Source organism: Pelobates fuscus, chromosome 8 (assembly GCF_036172605.1).
Source record: "Pelobates fuscus isolate aPelFus1 chromosome 8, aPelFus1.pri, whole genome shotgun sequence".
Taxonomy (NCBI): Eukaryota; Metazoa; Chordata; class Amphibia; order Anura; family Pelobatidae; genus Pelobates; species Pelobates fuscus.
This window is the reverse complement of record NC_086324.1, coordinates 145,891,563-145,914,505: the sequence shown is the minus strand read 5'-3', so window position 1 is coordinate 145,914,505 and position 22,943 is coordinate 145,891,563. Positions and strand designations below refer to the sequence as shown.

Sequence of the window (22,943 nt, the reverse complement as noted above, 5' to 3'; positions counted from 1 at the left end):
AATACCAGAAAATAATGAGAATCAGAAATCTCCTAAAGGAGTACTTGTTAGGCAAAATACCATACTAGGCCCTGTTAAGCAGAATACCATAGTAGGTCCTGTTAGGTAGAATACCATAGTAGGCCATGTTAAGCAGAATACCATAGTAGGTCCTGTTAGGTAGAATACCATAATAGGTCCTGTTAGGTAGAATACCATAATAGGTCCTGTTAGGTAGAATACCATAATAGGTCCTGTTAGGTAGAATACCATTGTAGGTCCTGTTAGGTAGAATACCATAGTAGGCCATGTTAAGCAGAATATCATACTAAGTCATGTTAGGAAGAATACTATACTAGGTCCTGTTACACAGAATTCCATACTAGTTCCTGAATGGAGGAAACATATAGATCTGCTAGGAGCGCAATGGACACAAGGGGACAATGCCTTTGGACCACAAGACATATGGAAACCATTCTATCATTTATAGAGCACAGAGGGACCATGTACAATAAGCATGGAGCACTGATAAGACCTCCTATGTCTGGTACAGGGATGTTGCCTAGTCAAGCCATGAAGGTTAATTGTGTCTTTCTGGTCACATGCTATGAATATGGAACTAAGCATTTCAGATCAGCAGCAAATCACACAAAACATAAAATAATGAGGCACTTTGGGCTGTTTGCAATGTGTGGATCGGGACCTTCAGGTCCAAAAATCCCCATATTAATATGGCCTTGGTTTTCTCATGTGTGCTCACTATATGCGGGAGCTTTAGTCTATATTTGACCCTCTTCTGTGACTGCGCAGTAACAGATAATAAAATACAGATATCAGGAGGGACATACATTCAGAGTTCATGAGTTTTGTTTTTCTTTTCCTCGAGTTCACTATTGTTTTATGTTGACAACTAAATAGAGTGTAACACTGCATTCTATTGACATTTTGATCAGTACAGCTCAGTGACTACATTATTCAGGACATTAAAGGGGCACAGCACTGCTTAACCCGCACCCCTCCTCCCCCTCCCAAATATATTACACATATACCCCTAATAAAACATGCATACATTTATTTGTGCCTTTTTCATTGGGGTTATATCTGAAGTCAGGTTTCAAAAGCTACTGGTCTCTTGTCTGCAGCATGTTGAAGAATTCCTATTCTTCCAAGGCTCTGATCTACCAACCATAGACTTCTCAATACAGCTCAATGAAAAGTGGTTGAAAGGCAGGTGCTAAGGGCAATTGCTGCCTCTTGAGATTAGTTCAACGGCGCTAAACAAATCTGGGAGTAAATGAAATGGTTGTCTGATTGACAGCTGGGGAGGTGTAACAAGGTTATTCTATAAAAGTGCCAAAAGAGAAGACAGACTGTTTACACATAAAGCACTTCAGCAAACTAAAGTTTTAGGTGTTTGTATCTGTGATTTAAACTGAGAATTGAATTTGTTGAGTATTCGACTTGGAGATTTTTTCTAGTTAGTTAATTTGTCCTTAAATGTGAACGTCCCTATAAATGTACTTCGAACTCCTGACATTCTCGCTTTATTAAGTAACACTGAGAGTGTCATAATAGCGGCAATGTCATGTAAAATACAGCAATGTAGATCTGTACAATTCATTTTTATTTTTCAGGCCTCACAAACAAATATTTGTTAAATTTAGAGGATAAGTAAACATTAATTTTTCTTTAACCCCTTAAGGACCAAACTTCTGGAATAAAAGGGAATCATGACATGTCACACATGTCATGTGTCCTTAAGGGGTTAAAGTCGAAAAAAAAGAGCTATGACGCAGGATTTAATCTGACCAGAAGAAACGCGTAGGATGGAGTACACTTTTTCTTTTTTGTCCCCCAAGGAAAACAAAACAGAAGAAAATGGGAAAATATTTCATGAGAAGAACCTGCTGGCCTCCATGTTCGATCTCATGCTGGGAGGTACAGAGACTACATCGACTACCTTACAGTGGGGGTTCCTTCTCATGATGAAATACCCTCATATACAAAGTAAGATTTTCTGTCATTACTTGTAATATTAAATAACTTAAAAAATAAAAAAATAGTTATCTCTTAGTAAGGTGTGCTCATTGTAGATCAACGTTTTATTCAAATCCTGTTTCAGCATTGTTCTAGCAATTCATAGCAGCGAGTTGAAAACTAAAATAAATGCTTATGTATGCTGCAGTTAGGATCATGTAGCCCCAGCTAGCTGGTGCTGTGCGTTGTGAGAAGTCATTACGACCGAGGTAATACCTTTATATGTAGGAGCACTTTTAGATGTGTGGTAGGTCGTGTCACGACCAAGGTAACAGGTAATAAGGAATTGAGCGGAGACATTGACTATATCCGTAACTGCCTAGAAACAGCAGCCCTAATAAAATTCAGGGCAACCTGTAACGTCTAAACATATCTAATCGATTGAAGGGGCATTCTAGTCTAACTCTACACTCTATATATATATCTGTAATATGGAAGTGGCTACTTTGCTTTACCCAAATAGCTCAGTCACTTGATGAAGGATATAATGTTATTTCTGCATTTAGCTAGTAATAGAATAGACAGCCATAAGTGAGTTTGGAGCTCCCTCTTCTGACCAAAACAGGCATTTAATGAGTAAAGCTGAATTTGTGAGCTGTGAAATAACATTGTTGATGATTCACGAGTAGCTGTTATTGGGGCTACCGCTCCCACTGCTGACAAAAAAGCAGTAAGGAGAAAAAAATGTAAAACAACCTCAGCTGAGCTTCCTTTAAAGATTAGGAAACAGATAGGACTGTAAATACACTTTTTGTTTAAATGAATCCTGTAGCGTTAGGAATACAAATGTGTTTTCCTAACGCTATAGTTCCCTGTGCAGGGCCACCATCAGTTCAGGGTCTGGGCCTCAAGCCCGCCCACAGGGTCCGCCTCCAAATTCCGCCCACAGGAATACACACAGACACAAACACACGCACTGATACAAAAGAACACAGATACACACACACACAGACACAAAGATACACATACTTACTAACAGACACACCTACTGAAACAGACATACACATATAGGCATGCATACTGACACACACATACTGAGACATAAACACAGATACAGACTACTGAGACATACATAGTGACACACAGACACATACTAAAAATTGATGAATTAGGCGCTCACTATATGATGCAAATAGGCAGCAGTAACCAATACAAGGAACCCCAACCTTGTAACGCGTTTAACCTGTCAAAAGGCTTCTTCAGAAGAAGCCTTTTGACAGGTGAAACGCGTCAAGTGGATTTAAGTGAACTTTGCAAATACTTTTTATATAGTATTTTCATTTATTTTATTTATTTTTGTGTAATACATTTACCTTTTATTTATATATATTTGAACTCCATTTTTTACTTCCTTGTTATCATCCTGCTCCTTGGTGGGGACTATACCACCTACGCTTTAGAAACTAGAGCAAGTTCTGCTCTAGTATATGTGAGTACTGAATTTTTATTATTTTATCTCATTGATTTTACCAGTACATACTGCACCATTTGCTATTTTCTGTTTTTCCACATATATCTGGCTCCTTGGTGGGGACAATACCACCTACGCTATGAAACTAGAGCAAGTTCTGCTCTAGTAAATGTGAGTATTGATTTTTTTATCGTTTTATGCACTTATTTTATCAGTACATACTGCACCATTTTAGAATTCTGTTTTTTCACATATTATTCCATCTGAGACGTTCAAGATATTTATTACGCCACACATATCCTGAGACGGGGATTGTTCCGTCCACGCGCACTAACGGCAGAGCTCCTAGTCAGCTCTGGGAAATGTGAGTGAGGATATTCTCTACTATTCATTCACATACCCACTGTATCTGATATATTGCACTATCACTTTGTATCCTCTCTTTTTCTTTTTGAGGTCAAATTGTATAAGAGATCATCAGTTCTACCATTGTGTACGTATACATTTTTGTATATTTGTATATTTCTTCATATTCAGGGCGCGGTTTCCTTCCTTCTCTTTGTTCACACAGACACAGACTAACATACAGACACACACACAAACACGCACACACATAAGGAAATACAGACACACACACATACATACATACTGACATACATACATACAGACACTGACACATATATACATACATATATACAGACACATTAATTCAGACATACAGACTGACATACAGACAGACATACATTCAAACTTACATACAGACATACATTGATTCAGACATACAGACAGACATACATTCATACTGACATACACACTGACATACTCACACATACATAGATACATACATGCATACAGACACATACATACATAGCTCATTTTTCAGCCACACTCCTGCTTCTTACCTTTTCAGTGCACGAGGTTGGCTGGAACTGATGGCTGCCTCTCCCTCTTCACCGTCTCTTTCCTCCCGCGAGGAGTGAGCTGGGAGGAAGTGACTGGCCATCACTTCCTTCCAGCAGTACTTGTGGCCCTTTACCCTCATTTGCCAACATTCAGTGTGTACTCTGGAATGCCCGCTCTGCCTGCAGCAATCCTAAATCAACAGCCGTACACGACCTTTTCATCTCAAACTCACTCACACTACTAGCACTCACAGAGACCTGGCTTTCCCCCTCTGGTAGTGCTACTCCTGCCTCTTTATGTTTTGGTGGGCTACAATTATCCCATACTCCCAGATCCAACAACTGTAAAGAGGTGGTGTAGGCATCCTTCTCTCCCCTCAATGTACCTTTTAACCTTTCTCCCCTGCCCTATCCTTTAGTTCCTATGAAGTTCACACTGTCTGCCTATTTAAACCCACTCCTGTAAGAATTTTTATTATCTACCGCCCCACTCCCCTTCCCCCGGTCATCCTTGGCTATTTATTGAGCACTTTTCTTCCTGGCTACCCCACTTCCTCTCCTCTGGCACTCTTTCCCTTATACTTGGAGATTTATATATCCCAATCAACAACCAAAACTGCAATGATGCCTCTCGTCTGCTCTCTGTAACCTCCACCTTTGGACTCACGCAATGGTCTAATTCAGAAACCCATACAGCAGGAAACACCCTTGATCTTGCCTTCACCAACCTCTGTTCTGCCTCTAATCTCTCCAATATTCCTTTTCCTCTATCTGACCACCATCTGCTGACTTTTGACATCAGCACTCCCAGGACCCAACTGAGACCACCCTCTGCACATCACTCTCACATAAACCTCCAATGTCTTGACCTAGAGAACTTCTACACTAATCTCCAAACTCTCCTTTTTTACCTATCTCAAACTTCACCTGCCCTAGCTCTGCAATCTCCGTCTACAATTCCACCCTCTCCTCTCAACTAGACATCATGGCACCCCCTACACTTAAACACAGAAAGCGCCCCCAACTACAACCTTGGCACACCAAGCTGACGCGATACCTCCAAAAATGCTCCAGAACTGCTGCACGCTGCTGGAGGATGTCTCACTCCGCATCTGACTTTCTCCACTATAAATTTATGCTGCGCTCTTACAGCTTGGCTCTTTCCTCTGCAAAAGTAAATTACTTCAATACCCTCATAACCACACTCTCCTGCAAACCCAAATGACTATTCCACACTTTTAACGCTCTTCTTCGCTCTGTTGCTCCTCCTCCTACCAACTTAACCACCACAAACTTTGCAACTCACTTCACTGACAAGATCTCTACAATCAGGGAAGAGATCTCTCATCTCTCTCCTTCCCCTTACAATACTCCCCCAACCTTACTCCCTCTGCTGTTCAATGCTCATTCGCACCTGCTACAGTGGAAGAGGTTTCTGATCTGCTCTCATTTTTCAGCCACCCTCCTGTTTCTTACCTTTTCATTGCAGAAGGGTGGCTGGTGCTGATGGGAGTCGGCCCTCTTGAAGGCCTCATGGTTGTCACCCCCTCTTGGCCACGTGACGGGCCCCGACCAGTGAGAGAAAAAAAAAGTCGTTTTACTTACCTTTACTCTCTCACAGAGTCGGTCTCTGTGGCTGGTCCTGCCTCCTTATTGAGGCAGGACCAGCCACAGTCATTGAGACTGATGATCTCAGCCAATCCAATGCCATAGGAAAGCATTGGGAGGCTACTGCACAAGAGCAGCAAAACACCACACTGTGCCATGAGAAGCAATTATAGGGGGCATAGGGGGAAGGGGAAGCACCCAGATCACTTCATTTAGATTAAGTGGCCAGGGTGCCTACTGTGTCCCTTAAATCTTTACACATTTTTTTTAATCAAAATAAGTTGAAGGCTGTTCTTAAATGGTATCATTCCCACTTTTTCATGGGAACTCTCTCCGTATGACTAAAACTTAGTTTTTACTTTCTTTTCAAATTATTTTATTGAAAGTTTTTCATATTTTAAGTATTAATCTAGCATTTTTAATATGTAATAATACATAATATAAACATAAGGGGAGAACAAGGGTTACAAATGAAAAATAAGCTGCAATAATCATACACATATTTGACGAACATAATGTTACATACATCATAAACATGTTTCCAATAATAGATACATTGATTTATTTTCTGTGGGATTAAGTCAGTTAGTGATAGAACCCGTCTTCTCTAGAGAACAGTCTATCAATTTGGTAATTTAGTTTAAAATATTACCTGTTAGTGTGCAAAATATTTCATACTCATTGGGGAGCCATCGGTAAGTTTAAAAACAGGTTTATTTCTTATATTTAGTCCAATGGAAGATAAGATTGTATGCCAAGCTGGTAAAAAAAAATTTAAAAAAAATAAACAACTAAAATCTCTACAACACACAGAACAGTGAATAAAACTAGGTATCGTAAATGTAATTACATGTCTACAGTGTGATTATTTTTCTTTTCGCAGTTTAGCTATTTTATTGTGTTTTTTAAATTATTTAATTAATTTATTAATTATTGTGATCTTGCAAATGTTCAAGTACCAGTCGACTAAAAAATAAATAAATAAATAAACAAAAGCATCAGTCGAAAACAAATATCCATTTTTATTCAGAAAAAATTCACGAAGAAATTGACAATGTGATCGGAACTGAGCGCGTTCCACAGTGGGATGACCAGAAGAACTTGCAATACTGTTTGGCGGTGGTACACGAAATTCAGCGATTTAGTACCATTTTTCAATATCTGCCACATTCCACATTAACAGACACCCACTTCAGAGGTTATTTCATCCCAAAGGTAATCCGTAGAATTAATTCCTGTTTTCATTTGAATGTTATTCAGCCTGTAGCTGCACACACTTACAATTATTTATATAGCGCCAACATATCATGCACCGCTGTGCGATCAGCAAACAAGACAAACAATTCTAACAAAACATAAATGAACAATAGGCAAAGAGGGCCCTGCCCAAACAACCTCATTCTCTAAAAGGATAAGGGACAAATACACAGAGGGAAGTGAAGGAGTCAAGTGATTTGGATATTCCTGAAAAGCTGGGAGTGAGGTTTGGGAAGAGGGAGCACAGCAGCTGAGAAACAGCAGAATGTTATCACCGAGGAGTAGTTAAGGGGTGAGCGGATAGGCTTCTCTAATGAAGTGGTTTTTTTTTTATAAATTTTGAGGGACTGCAGAGATGGGGAGTCTAATGTGGTGTAGGAGGACATTCCATACCAAAGGGCAGCTTTGGAGAAGTATAAGTCGGGGTGCAGGTATGTGACAGTAAATAGTTGTCAAATCAACAACCAGTCTTAGATGGAACATATCTGCTGATGAGGGAGTAAATATAAGCAGGAGCAGTTATAGAGAGCTTTGTAAGTAACCAAATCCTAAATGAAACAGGAAGTCAGCGTAAGAACCAACAAAGGAGAGTGCTTTGAGAGTTGTGGGACGGAAGGTACATGAGTCTGGCAGAGGTGTTTATTATGGATTGTAGAGGGAAATCTCTTCAGGCCAATAAGTAGGAGGAAACAAGGAATCAAGGAGGGAAACAAAAAAAAGCATGTTACCCAGATCCAGTGTAACCAACCTATGGTCTGTTTCTATTGATTGCGGGGTGCAAAAACACGTAAATGGATAAAATATAGACAATCCCCTATCCCCTAATCAACTAAACCCCTAATCAACAATCCAAAAATCTTTTTCCACATGTGGAATAAAATATGATTAGATATTTTATCCAGACTAGCTATTGAGCAGAAATTCATTTTACTTGATCTACTCTCCTGTTTTGCCTAGCTTTAGAAGGGTGTCTTCTCTGGTGTCTAAGGGAGTGCTACCTTTTTTTCCCCATGGCATCCATAAAGCTATAGTAGGTAACATCACATCCTCCCAGGCTGCCACTGACAAGCTTTCACACTTTACGTCGATGTACCACTTTAGTGCAATCCAGTAAGGAGAGATATTCCCATCTCTCCAGTCAGACAGATCCATTGAGTTGTGATGGCAATTAAGAGGATAGACGCCAATGTACCCTGGCAGTCACTGCCCACAAGTAAAATCAAACATGTTGTGTAAGAAAGTGGAGATACATATTTATGATTGGCACAGTCTGGAGTTCTGTGCCTTGTGGGCTGAGATTACAAGACTTCTAGATGGGGATCTACAACAGGCAGTAGTTTAGAAGGAAAGTACTATTGGAGAAGAAATGATGCTACTGCTTGCTGAGGCCTATGCTCACTTCTCATAGAACTACTAGTGGACCTTGCAAAAGGTGGAAATATCAACAATCTGAATTAGAACTGGGAAAAAAAGAAGAATATTTCAATAGCCACAACTAAGGCTGAAATATAGAGGAACAAATCAATAATTTCTACTGGACATGGAAGAAGGCAGAATACCACATAATTAGTCAAGACTAGTAGTGGAATAATAATAATAATTATTATCATTTAGAATAAGCAATACATTAAGTTCAGGAGCATGCGGAAGGAGCAATTGATCTGCTACCAGTGTTGGCATTGGGGGAATTATTCAAGACAAACTGCTATAGATTGCATCAGATAGTAAGATAGCTAGCCTCCAGCTGCCAAATTCAACTGATAAAAGCAATTAGCAGAGGTGATGAGAAGATCCAAGAGTACCTATCTCTGTATGATAGACAGAGCACGTCTAGTACGGCACAACAACACATTTGGTATAGCAGGCCCAGAAAATCTTGGACAGAGTCATTGCTGTGTTACAGTTTTTATCTTTTGTAAGCAGCGGCTTGAGCTTAACTGTAGCATGAATCTATAATATTAAATAGAATTCTTCAGCCTTTTACGGATCAGTGACCATGTAAGCTCTTATAACAATGGTCTATGAATTAGACATCCACAGCCTGGCGCTTTTCACTTACACATTATCCATATAACTCCATGTAAGTCTGGATGGCAATGATAGGCTGTAAACTCAGAGCTAAGCTACATCCAGAGATCACATCCTGTCGCAGTTGTCCAAATTAGGAAGGGTAATGTGAATAAAACTTGAAGGGTTACCCCAACCACCATGACTACTTCTAGGGATTTGAAGTAGAAATCTGAATGTTCAATGTTTCTGCACATGCAGAGTTATTTTTAATTGTGTGTCTGGGGCTACTTGCACTTAGGCAGCCTGGAACTCTATTCTGGGCCGCCTAATGTCAATTCTGTGCATATTTTACATCTGTCATCAGTGCGCACAGCACAGATGTAAAAATAAAGATAGCTTTCCCCTCCCAGCCTGTGATTGGACCGCGTATGTGCTGGGATGATATTAGTACGAGGCATGGAAGTCAGAGCCAAGAGCTTCACCCAGCACTGGTATCCAAGTAAGCATAAAACCTTTTACAGGTTTTGGGGAGGTTGAACCTGCTAGTAATGCCCTATAGAGCATTGCTAATTTTAGAAAAAAAATTTGGATAAGGGTTGGAGTAACCCTTTAATATGCTTAAGTTCTGAGGTTAGTGAATAACCCTAAAATACTCCTTGTACCATAACCACTACAATACAATGTAGTTCTTATGGAGCTCAGAATGTCCCTTTAATTCCTAAGCTCTCTGACTATTGTTTTTGTTAACTCAATGTAACTGTAAATGGAAACTTTATCTGTAAGTTCTCTTTTTTTTCTAGGGAACACAAGTTATCCCACTTTTAACATCAATTCTTTATGATGAAACTCAATGGGAGACACCATACGAGTTCAATCCCAATCATTTTCTTGACTTCAATGGAAAGTTTTTGAAGAAAGATGCATTCTATCCTTTTTCTAAAGGTAATGGGAGTAGCTGGCATAGGTCATTATGGTTTAAGAAAATTAAAAGGATAGGAGGTATTCTGTAATGAACCTGGTTATATGTTTATTTTAACCCTTCTATGCAGCACTCATTTATATAAGAGTAGCATGGTCTGCATCCATACCCCGCAAGCATGTGGACACGACTACAGTAGTTATAAATGAAATTTGATTTAAATTGCTGTGAGATCCCCTACACTCCTGCCACACTGCACGGGCCGTTAGGGAGATCTAGAGGTCTCCTTGCATGGCACTATGCTCTTTGGCTGAGTCAGCTCTTGGCAAGTGCTCCCTGCCGGCCAGAGACCAGAAGGGGGCATTCCGAGGGGTCTGCTCTCAGCCAGAGGGCAGATTCCACAGGCAGCCCAAGGGTACCGCTACACCACCATGAGAAGATGGTTAGACCCCTCCTAACTGCTAAAAGGTAAGCAACAATGTTTTGGGAGGCTGAACAGGGAAATACAGCCTTCCCACATACAATCTACCACCAAAGTCTGTCATTCTGTCACATTATGCCCTCCTATCACACACAGTCATCCGGTCATATCACACCTTCTCCACACATACACTCAGTCACAGTCAGTCAGTCAGTCAACTTGTCACATCACTCCCTACACAAAGTCAGTTACCCTATCATATGACGCTCTCCCCCACACATACACTCAGTCACCCGGCCAAATTACCCTTCCCACACACAATCCATCACTCTGTCACATACACTCAGTCATCCTCTCTCATTACCTCCCTTCCCCACACACACTGTCACCCTGCCACATCACCCCCACCCTCACATACACACAGTCAGTCCCCCTCAGCCACACATACACTCAGACACCATGCCACATTACCCTCTACCCCATACACAGCTAGTCACCATGTCATATTACCTCATTCCGACAAACACAGCTACACATTACCTCCCCACGTAATCTAAACACACACACACACACACACATCACCCTGTAACAGTCATCCCTTTCCCCCACAGTCATACTAGGTCACCCCACACACCACCTACTCACACACAGGCATCATATCACATCACCCCCTCTCCCCCACACTAACTTTATACACACAGTCACCATGTTACATTCACCCCTACACAAACTCCTCACACACAGTCATCATGTCACAGTCACTCCCCTCACTACTATTCACACTCAGTCACACTTCCAAAGTCATCCTGCCACACACACTGTTACAGTCACCCTGTCACACTCACTCTGTCACAACCATCCTGCCACATTCGCATCATAAAACACATACAAATATTGTATAAAGGATAAATACTGTGTGTAGCATTGCTCGTTTCCAGGGTTCCCACAATACAGCAGGTGGTGTGAGGGCATGCTGGGACATCACAGCAGTATTCCCTCTGCTCCCTTATCCCCATTTCGTCCTCCATGAATATAAGTCAGAGAGCAAGACTTACCTGAGGTGGAGCAAACCTTAATATGGCTGCCCCTTTCATGGTGTGGCATGTCTCTTGAGCTCCGTTGGTGGTAAGTGCTGACGGCTGCTGCAGCTCCCACACATATAGGGACCTTTTCCTCATTATATGAGTTTTATAACAGCATTTTATCATGGACTTTGCAGGACGCCGGGTCTGTGCTGGAGAGAGCTTGGCCAGAATGGAACTCTTCATATTCTTTACTGGTTTGCTCCAAAAGTTCACGTTCCACCCTCCACCAGGAGTAGACAAGTCAGATCTGGACCTTACTCCAGATGTTTTTTTCACCATGAGACCAAAGCATTATACAATTTGTGCCACACTGAGACAATAGTAAGACAAAGGAAAATAAAAAGAATGAAGTACTTTTTAATAATGCCTGTGAGAAGCAGATGACCCCCCTCCAAGATCCTTGATCTTATCGATATGACATTTTCTGCATTTACTTTAAGGACCACTACAGTCACCAAGGCCACTTCATCTCAATAAAGTGACTGTGGTGCAGGGATCCTATCAATTTTTTTTTTCATGGTATATTTTTTTTTTGTAACATTCTTTATTTTGGTGGTGCATAAGTTAGCAAACATATATGTGATTACATTTCACAAGCTTATAGGTAACAATGCACGAGTTGAAAGATAATGGAAAATGTAAGAAAACCGCATTATTATTATTATTTTTTTAGCATAATAAATGAGAAACAAGAAAATAAATATGTCAGGGAAGTAGCAGTAGGGAATATTGCAAGCTGTAGATACTTGCATTAGGGTTAACTATACCACTGGGTTGAAAAATAATAATAAAATAAGAGATTAACTTAAGGCAAACAAAAACTCAAAGCACTAAATGTAGGCATAGATCTCTGTGTTGGAAGCGGGTCTGCCTGAAGGGTTAACACACCAGTCAGATTAACAGCCACTGGAGGTGTTTCCACCGCACAGAGTAAAACTTGGCCACGTGAAGCAGAAGACCTCACAGGAAATAATTGATTAATGCTTAGCTACGGAAAAGCCTGATTGTGCGCGCATGAACATTAGGTCCCCAATGCTCGTCTATAAGGACCATTGGACTAGATCATGTCGGAGGTAACCATGCTTTCTCGATGATGTTGTGGGAGGAGGAAAGGTTAGCAGCACTTATTCAGCCTTGGCATTGGAAAAAGGTAAGTAAATAGCTGCATTGTATTATTTTTCATGTGACCCACGAAGTGACCTATCTAAAAAGGGACAGGGACACTAAAGCGCTAGGAATACAGGTTTGTATTCCTTTAATCTTAATCTACAAATAGGCACATATAACACTTTAATGAAATTGTGCAGGATTAATAACCACTTAAGACAAATGGCTAAATAGCATTTTCAGATGAATTTTGCAAATTTACTCCAGCAACTTCATCAAAAATATGACTGATGGCTGTTATGGAAACGTATTTTACGTAAAGGGATGCTAAGCACCCTAAGCAATTCATCTCTTATTTTTGTGGTTATAGTGCATGGAAGTTATAGGTCTAGTCCTTCCAGCATTCCTTGTCTAGCACATATTATATAAAAGAGGGTGGTCATCTGAGTGTCACTGCCATTGAAGTCCTTCTTTATTTCCATTGTTGTAAGAATGATTAAGCTAGGTAATTATGTAAATTTACATCTATTGTTTTAGTTGTGGCACTATAAATTGGATGTTGGGTTGTTGGAGACTATTCTTTGTGTTCAATAAAGAATCTTGGTTATTCTTGCCCCCTGAACATGAGTGTTGTCTGTTATTTAGGGGGGCTGGTGACTGGCAGACCTATGTGGTAAGAGTTGAATCACTTGACCCTATGAGCCAAAAGTATTTTTGTAAAGACCGTGTCGCAAACAACCAGAGGAATTGTTTCCTGCCTGGAAGAAGGAGAAGCCAGAAGAGGTGATCTGTCCATCTAGTGCAAGCATGTCAAACTCGGGCCCCAGGGGCCGCATGTGGCCCACAATGAACAGCTTTGCGGCCTGACGAGCCGCAAGTTTGACATGCTTACTAAGGCAGAGTAGGCACCTGCTCTCCCCACATGGCAGGTGCCTACTCTGCTAAAATTGACCCGTCCGGGAAGAGGGGTGCTGGCAGCAGCGAGGGAGCTCAGTCTTCCTGCTCCTCACTGCTCCCTCGCGTGCGCCCTCTGTAGTGATGCCGGGTGCTGGAATATGACGTCATCCCGGAACCCAGCATCACTAAACTGCGCGCGGGAGGGGCAGTGAGGAGCAGGAAGGGAGACCTCCAGAGAGAAGATCCCCATTGGACCCCAGGAAGAGGCCCCACACAAGCTCCCAAAGGTAGGTAACAAGAAATAAAATGATGTGAATCTGTGTAACAATGTATAAATGTGTGTGTGAGAGAGTATGTGTGTGTCTGTCAATGAGTGTGCGTGCCTGTCAGTGTGTGTGTGTGTGTGTCTGTCTGTGAGTGAGTCTGTGTATTGTAATAAAATTGGTTTTAGTGGAGCGCCAAATTTAATTTAAAATCAAAAGTATATAAAAGTGAGAAAAGGGTATAAAGAATAGGAAACTTAACAACCTATTATATACAATATATAAAAAAACACACTCAATTATCCTTATTCTCTAGATATACTACTTTTAGTAAAGTAGCTTGCCAAAAAAAAAAACTTTGATGTATATTGAAAAATACAAAATGTATAAATATAGGTAATAGATAATCTTTAAATTTATGTGAAAGAGTCCAGTGATAAGTCTTTAAAAATTCCTTTGTCAAGGTTATCCCAATTAGCAGCTTATTCCATAGTGCAGATCCCGGTATATATAAGAAATGAGAAAAATAAAAATATATTGTAAAGTCTGTCCCACTCAGTCGAAGCAGAGATTCAATACTTTTAAATTCACTTTATTTGAGACATTCCTCATAAAAATATTATAAATGTTTCAATAAAATGTAATAGATGTCTGATACATTGATACATAAAGTGCAGACCTTAAGCAAGTTGCTCGGCGTCCCGAGTCAACAGCGTGTTGTTTCTGCGCTGAATTCAGATCAGGGTCTTGTGCATCTACTGGATGCTGGTTGCTGGTGATGGGAGTCAGGTCCTCTCCAAACACGTTTCTCCGCTTCGGCGGCTCTTTCGATGGAAGTGGACTGACTGACATTTTCTTCTTATTTAAAGGCTGATCAATTTCATTACTCTTTCGTTAAAACATCATAAATTCACATTGTATTCATTGTCTGTTGTTACAAACTCCATATATATCATAAAACAATGTTGCAATCACATAAATGGATAACAAATCTTAACATTCTTATCGTATATTTTCAAATATAAATTTTTTTAATAATCGTTTCCATAGTTACTCCCACTCCGATCTATTTTAAATTTAAACTGTCAGAGAGTTACGTGTAATAATTTTCAATTTACTACTCGACAGAAAGAAAACAAAATATAAGAAATAGTTAAATTAAAGATACCAGAAGCACTAAAATACATAAATTGGTGTTCTGGTGAAATTACGATGTTATACATCAGATGGTCTTGTATTGCTTAACTTAAAGAGATCTTTTTTTGGTTTCTGATTTATCTCTATTTTTCTGGATTACAAACTTGTCATTATTTGGAAGTCATATAGAATCATAAAAATATATACAAAAAAAATACATTCACTGTTCTCTTAAGATTTAACCCCTTAAGGACCAAACTTCTGGAATAAAAGGGAATCATGACATGTCACACATGTCATGTGTCCTTAAGGGGTTAAAGGGACACTATAGTCACCTAAACAACTTAAGCTTAATGAAGCAGTTTTGGTGTAAAGAACATGCCCCTGCAGCCTCACTGCTCAACCATCTGCCATTTAGGAGTTAAATCCCTTTGTTTATGAACCCTAGTCACACCTCCCTGCATGTGACTTGCACAGCCTTCCTTAAACACTTCCTGTAAAGAGAGCCCTATTTAGGCTTTCTTTATTGCAAGTTCTGTTTAATTAAGATTTTCTTATCCCCTGCTATGTTAATAGCTTGCTAGACCCTGCAAGAGCCTCCTGTATGTGATTAAAGTTCAATTTAGAGATTGAGATACAATTATTTAAGGTAAATTACATCTGTTTGAAAGTGAAACCAGTTTTATTTTTTCATGCAGGCTCTGTCAATCATAGCCAGGGGAGGTATGGCTAGGGCTGCATAAACAGAAACAAAGTGAATCGAGCAGTGAAATTGCAGGGAAATGATCTATACACTAAAACTGCTTTATTTAGCTAAAGTAATTTAGGTGACTATAGTGTTCCTTTAACATATTCCTTAAAGGGGCCCTACCTATATAGAAATCTGTATAAAATTATAAAAAAATATTTACGTTTGCCACATTGTTTTTAAAATTGCCACAGTGTTTCTCAAAAGGCAGATTGTCAACTATAAGAGAGGGGCCCTGGGGTCGCACACAAGCACAGCTCCTGCAAAACAGCGACAATAAAACTAAATAAACATGATTAACTGCTTTAAACCGACCACCAGCGAAGACACCTAGAGCACAGGGACTGCTGGATCCAGGGTGAGGCTGGCTCAACGAGCTTCAGTCCCCGGGCGGAGATAATCTCGTTGCCCCAGGCGAGGCCTTCTCCGGCGGTTAGTAGGGCGGACGGCCGCTGCCCCACTATCCTGCAACACAGAAGGCACATACCCAGGTGGCTCCGGACCCGTTCCCCCCCTCTGGACCGGTGGGGGTGATCCCAGTCCCCACCCTGTGGCCCTGCACACACCATCCCACAACGAGCCGCGGGGTCCAAGTGCAGCGCCCAAGATGGCGGACGCAACGTGCGCGGGAAGCAAGGGGAGAACCTGCTCCCTTACCATGCTCCTAACGGACAACGGGGCTCCAACATCCTGATCCTGCAACATGGTGAGGCAGAAAAACCCTTATATACCCCCACAGCTAAAAGACATCAAGCTCCCAGCCATACCTGACAACAGCCCCCAGATGATTGAAAGCGGCAGGCTCAACAACACATGGCTGCTACTCCAGGGAACCCAGAGAACTGCATGGATGGACTATGCTAGAATACCTACTCTGATGGAAGTTCGCTCCAAGCAAATCACAAAACAAGCAGAGCAGGTATAGGCTAAACGTGGGACTCCCTCTATTGATGCGGTCTTGGGACCACCATGAAGCCGGCCCTCTCCCACAGAGGAAGCTCGAGTAACCCCCTGATACACAAGGGTCACAGGACTTTTACAGCGATCTACCTAGCTCTAACTTGCATACTAGTACATAGCTTGTTTTATGTGGTGACCATATGTACACGAAATCTGCACGGCACTCATGAACACGCACCCACATAGGTGTCACTACATCACAAGAAACGCACAAACTAGCACACTGCAACCATATAGCAGCAAGACTTAATGCGACAAATAGAATTAATAAAGCAAGACCCTGATCTGCCGTAATGGTGACCTAGGTGCAAACGTCTTCCCTCCCATAACATGCAGAGCTGCATACCTAATCATAATACTAAGCGAGAATGTTGTGTACACATGTAGCGTAGCACGTTTATTGCAAACTGCGGATGTCTTATAACCTGTTATTCTCTGTCATTTTCATATCCTGTCATTGTCATGTTTTAAAACAAAAAATTGTGCTGTTTAAACTGCCACATGTTGAAATGCTGACAAACCGCTTGCAGAAGCTGTCGTGGCGCTGCACGCTTTATTGTTATTTCACGCACAAGTAAAAAAAAAAGAATACAAAAAAAAAAAAGAGAAAGAGGTGCCCTACCTACATAAAAGCCTATAAAAGACTCTTTTAATCTTGCCACAGTGTTTTTTATATACAGAACTGCCAAATTGTTTTTTTAAACGGCCACAGTGTTTTTAAAGGGCAAGTTGTATAATATAGTGTGAGAATAACTTTGAATTGGTAAATGTTAACCCAGGAAATGGCATAATTCGAATTCAGCATTTAAAGCGGCGCTGTCATGCCGAATCCCGTTTTTTTTAACCCCCCTCCCGCCTCCACTACATCCAATTGACCCCTTAGTCACCCCCAAATGCCCCTAATGCCCCTCATATTACCTATTTTTTAATCTTCATTTTCAGCCCCGATCTATATTCAGGGCGCCGCCATCTTTGTGTGGGTAGATGAAGTCCATGTGGGACACGTCACCTGCCCACACTAGATAGCACTGAGATTCCCGCACATGCCCAGTGAAACACATGGACATGCGAACGGGAATTTCATCTATTCATTCATTCGTCAGACAGACGAATGAATGAATAGAAAAATCAGATGAACAAACTAACACCAGTGTTTGTTCGTTCAGTTTATTACAAAGAGGGAGCTACCGGCTTATTACAACGAGGGAGCTACCGGTTTTACCGGCTTTCCCAATAATGCCAATAATAATCTGTGTTATCAACCTCAAATCATAAATATATATTTACTCACATATTTATACTTGTGTGATAATGGTAACGTGCCAGAGGAATGCTTGTCACCATATTGCATATAATCATAGTAGAGGCATAGTAGAAGCATAACACTGGGACATCACACCATACCAGTGCTGGACTGGGGATAAAAAACAGTCCCGGAAAAAGTTTTATACCAAGTCACAGGACTTACATCAGCAAAGAGATTGCACTCACAGGACTTGCCCCAGCACCCAGGACTTACCCTGGCATTTAGATTGAACTCCTCGGGCAAGTCCTGTGAGTGCAAACAGCCTCCTGCATGCGCCATGCAGAAGGAAAAAGATGCCGGATATGAGATTTCCGGCGACAACAATGGCAACATCACATTGGTCGAGAGAATACTCTCTCACACTCTTACGGCCACATCTGCATCCCGGAACTGCTAAATTCTTAAAGGCCACATCCCACAGCGGTGCCAGGGTAGTCCAGCCCTGCACCCTATTACAAACAAGGTTATTATGGTTTTTTATTTGACCTTTTTGGGGGCTCAAAAAAGAAGATTTTAGAAGAAAGAAAACATCGAATGGTAAGTTGTTGTTTTTTTTTACAGGTTCTTAGTTAAATGTCCCCCCTCATTATTTTTAGGGTGAGGGGGGTAGGTAGGGGGATAAAACATTTTTTGGGGGTGAGGGGGTGACTAGGGGTTTGGGGACCCCTCGTCACCTGGGGGGGCATTTTTTTAAGGCCCCCACCCGCCTCTCAGGGGTGGGGGCCGGGGGGGAGGACAATAGGTCCCCCCCATTGGTATTTAGGGCCCCCACCCGCCACTCAGGGGTGGGGGCCAGGGGGGAGGACATTAGGTTCCCCCCTTTATTAGTATTTAGGGCCCCCACCCGCCGCTCAGGGGTGGGGGCCAGGGGGAGGACCTTAGGTCCCCCCCTTTTAGGATTTAGGGCCCCCACCCGCCGCTCAGGGGTGGGGGCCAGGGGGGAGGACATTAGGTCCCCCCTTATTTTACTGTAGGTCCCCCACCCACTTCTCAGAGGTGGGGGCCGGGGGAGGACATTAGGTCCCTCCCCTATTACTATTTAGGGGTGGGGGCCAGGGGGGAGGACATTAGGTCCCCCTTATTAGTATTTAGGGACCCCACCTGCCGCTCAGGGGTGGGGGCCAGGGGGGAGGACATTAGGTCCTTCCCCCTGGGTTATCTACTAAGCGGCTGCAATAGAAGTGCCGAAGTCCCGAAATTCCTAAGTTCCGAAGTGTCGAAGTTCCGAAGTGCTGAAGTGACGAAGTTCCGAAGATGCCGAATTTCCGAAGTGTCGAACTGCCGAAGTGTCGAAGTTCCGAGGTGCCGAAGTTGCCGAAGTTCCGAAGTGTTGAAGTGCCGAATTTCCGAAGTGTCGAACTGCCGAAGTGCCGAAGTGCTGAAGTGCCGAAGTTCCGAAGTGTTGAAGTGCCGAAGTTCCGAAGTGTTGAAGTGCCGAATTTCCGAAGTGTCGAACTGCCGAAGTGCCGAAGTGCTGAAGTGCCGAAGTTCCGAAGTTGGCGAAGTTCCGAATTGCGAAAATTCTGAATTTCGGAATGCCGAACCGAAAATTTTCCCCATGCACATTCCTAGTGTATGGTGGGGCTAACTGTGTTTGTTTGTCCTTGAATTACAGTAATAACCAATGATGAGTAGATAGAATCATGTAACTGGTCATCTGTGACCTGTATAAAAGTTGGGGAATCTTAGAGAAACACAAACTAAAATTATGTGTTTCATTCTCACACAACATGTAATCCTGGGTACATACATACCATCTACTCAAAAGCTTCACTTTGTTACTTACTGTCTTAGAAGTAATGCCCCTGTCTGGAATGTCCACTCCACACGCTACCTCAGTGTCAGGGTACCTGTAGTCTCTACCTCAGAGGAGGTGAGAGACTTAGACGTTTATCCTCCCAGAGGGGTTGTTTCTTCCGTTCCTCGCGGTTCTCTCGGCCATTTACAAGCCGACCGCGAGGGATCCACTTCCTTATATGACGCGACGCTCAGTAGTCTCTCGCTTACCTGTCCTCTCGTTCCCTCGACCTCGGCTTGTTCCTAGACCATTCTCTACTTACTCCTTACGTTAGTCCGGCCATTCTAAGGTCCGGTATACGTACCTACCACCTGTTTGTACTCTGCGTGTTGGATCCCTGTCCCGATCCTGACATTACGACAGGGCCAATGGATCCTGCAGGTACAAACACTCAGGTTGGTCCTTCTGACTCTAGGTTCGACGCCATGGATCACAGAATGGACCAGATGGCTCTAGCACTACAGGCGTTACTATCTCGTTCTAGTAATCAACCAGAGGAGATGCGTAATACTTCTATCTCTCCTGTGAGTTCAGGTCTAGAGGTAGCCACTGTAGGTGCTTCTTCCCGTATCACTCCACCTGTACGTTATGGTGGTTCTCCAGAGAAGTGTCGTGGTTTCTTAAACCAAATAGGTATCCATTTCGAATTACAACCCCGCTCCTATCCTACAGATAGGGCGAAGGTTGGATTTATTATCACATTACTTGTTGAGAAAGCTTTGAGATGGGCCAATCCATTGTGGGAAAATGATAATCCGTTAGTATATAATTATAATGCCTTTGTAGCTGCTTTCAGAAGAACTTTTGACCCTCCAGGTAGAAAGGTCAATGCAGCTAGATTACTGTTGCGCCTTAGACAAGAAAACCGAACACTTGTGGATTATGCACTAGAGTTCAGATCCTTGGCGGCAGAGGTTAAGTGGAATGAACAGGCTTATATAGATATATATATATTTTTTTTTTTTTAAACTTTATTTTTGTATGAAAGATCATTTTGAAAAAATTACAATACCATACGTGTCAGAGTAGTGGCATTTGACATACAGGATGAGTTAGTCTCAATGATAACAACAACATGTCGTTTTACATTCGGTATGACAATTTGTTACTAGTTGGAACGGTGATCTTTCAGTTTCGTTATTATATAACTCGGAGAAAAAATACCAGCGGTGAGCATTTCAACAAACTTTCTATAATGAACAGCCTGTGGTGGCTTATGGTCATGTAGAGTATGTGGGATGGGACTTTTTTGCTAAGCTCGTTAATGTGATCCCCGTCTAGTGTCGGAGGTCTGTTGTGTGATCCCTTGTGGTGAGTTCTGCGTTCGTGTCCCTTCCCGTGTACGGAAAGAAGAAAGAGTAGAGAACAGTGTTGAGGAGAGGATAGTAAGAGGGGGGGGAGTATTTAAGAGGAAGATGAAGGGATAGAGGGAGGTATAGAAGGGGGGGGGTGGTGCGCCGGTGTGGTACAGAGTGCGGCTATGCCTCGAGTCCTTTTCCTGTTTCTCAGTGGGGTGGTCTGGGGTGGGTCAGGTGTACTCGCTATTTACCCAAGGTTCCCACATCCTTTCAAATTTGGACGTGGTACCCCGAACTCTAGCTGTGAGGTTGTCCATCAGGTAGACTTCTTTAATATTGGATATGACCCGTTTAATTGGCGGCATATCTATCTTAAGCCACGATTGAGCTAAGGCTCTCCTAGCTGCTAACGTCAGTTTTTGTATTAACCTCAGTTCCCTATTTGTCCAGTTGTCTATTTGTCTGTTTAATAAGTATGTCCAAGGGTTGAGCTCCGGGGCTCTCTGAAATATTTTCTCAATAATGTTGTATATTTGCTTCCAAAAAATTTGTACCTTAGGGCATTCCCACCACATGTGGAGGTAGGTGCCCCTGTGGCCACACCCCCTCCAACAGTCATCAGATGGAGTTTGTTTCATGTGGAATAGTTTGACCGGGGTGGTGTACCATCTAAGCATTGTTTTGAGGGATTGTTCTTGAAGAGTTACGCTGATGGATACTGAGTTGTTGGCCTCCCATATGTCCCTCCATTCCACCCCCTCCAGTACTTCTCCTAATTCCCTTTCCCATGTGTCTGTGTATGTCAATGTGCCCCATTCCTCAGTTTCGGAGCTAATGTGCCCATATAACGTGGATATTAGGCTCTGTGGAGTTGCTTCGCGAAGGCACATTCTCTCAAAAAAGGTCAGAGGACCCTTGCCCGCTTTTTGTATTTGGGGGTGCTGTATGTAGTCCCGTAGTTGTAGGTAGCGGAAAAAATCCGCTGGTGTAAGGTGTGCTTTCTGTTTGAGGTGTTCGAATGATATGACCTCGTTATTTTGAAACATATGACATATTCTTTGTAGTCCCAAGTTTTCGAGATTTGCGAACTCTCTGGGTGCCATACCAGGGGGGAAGGCCCTATTTCTCAACAGGGGTGTTAATGGGGATGGTGATGATGCCAATTTGTATTTGTGTGCCGATAGGTCCCAGATTCGTAGGGAGTTCAGTATTGCGGGGCAGTCGGTTCTCAGGATGGGTCTTTCATCCCTAGATACCCACATGTGATATTGGGGCAGGTCGGGGCCAGTAAGGAGGGACTCCAGATCTACCCATCTCCTCATGTCTAGGGGCGCGTGCCACATAGCCACCTGTGCGAGCTGTGCCGCCAAATAATAAAAATATAAATGTGGCAATCCTAACCCCCCCCTCTGTTTCTGCCTGTATAATATATTTCGGGATATTCTATGGCGTCGGTTTTGCCACACGAATTCCCCTATGGCCTTTTGCAGTGGGGCTAAATCTGATTTAAGGAGTTTAACAGGTAGTGCTTGGAAAAGGAACAGGATACGGGGTAGTATGTTCATTTTGATAGCATGAATACGGCCTATCCAGGATATGGGTTTATCTATCCATTTCTCCATGTCCCGCCTCAGGGTGTGCTAGTTCTTCTCTGTATGTCTTATAGTATGCCCCGTCAAAGCCGTCCGGGCCCGGGGCTTTATTGCCTTTGAGGCCTGATATTGCCCTGTCTATATCTTCTACTGTGATGTCGTCGTTGAGTTGCATAGCTGCAGCTGTCGGGAGTTTTGGTAGGTCCAG

The 22,943-nt window shown here is 42.3% G+C and overlaps 1 protein-coding gene across 2 annotated transcripts in view; it reads left to right on the top strand.

Moving 5' to 3' along the window:
- Positions 1–13,350, top strand: part of LOC134570903 (cytochrome P450 2W1-like) — a 36,445-nt gene extending 23,095 nt beyond the window's left edge. For both annotated transcript variants that reach the window (XM_063428900.1, XM_063428899.1), the window contains 4 exons: positions 1,839–1,986; positions 6,968–7,152; positions 10,005–10,146; positions 11,764–13,350. In XM_063428900.1, coding sequence (XP_063284970.1) covers positions 1,839–1,986; positions 6,968–7,152; positions 10,005–10,146; positions 11,764–11,951 — 663 coding nt within the window. In that variant the 3' untranslated portion in view covers positions 11,952–13,350. The remainder of the gene's footprint in view (positions 1–1,838; positions 1,987–6,967; positions 7,153–10,004; positions 10,147–11,763) is intronic.
- The last annotated feature ends 9,593 nt before the right edge of the window (positions 13,351–22,943 follow it).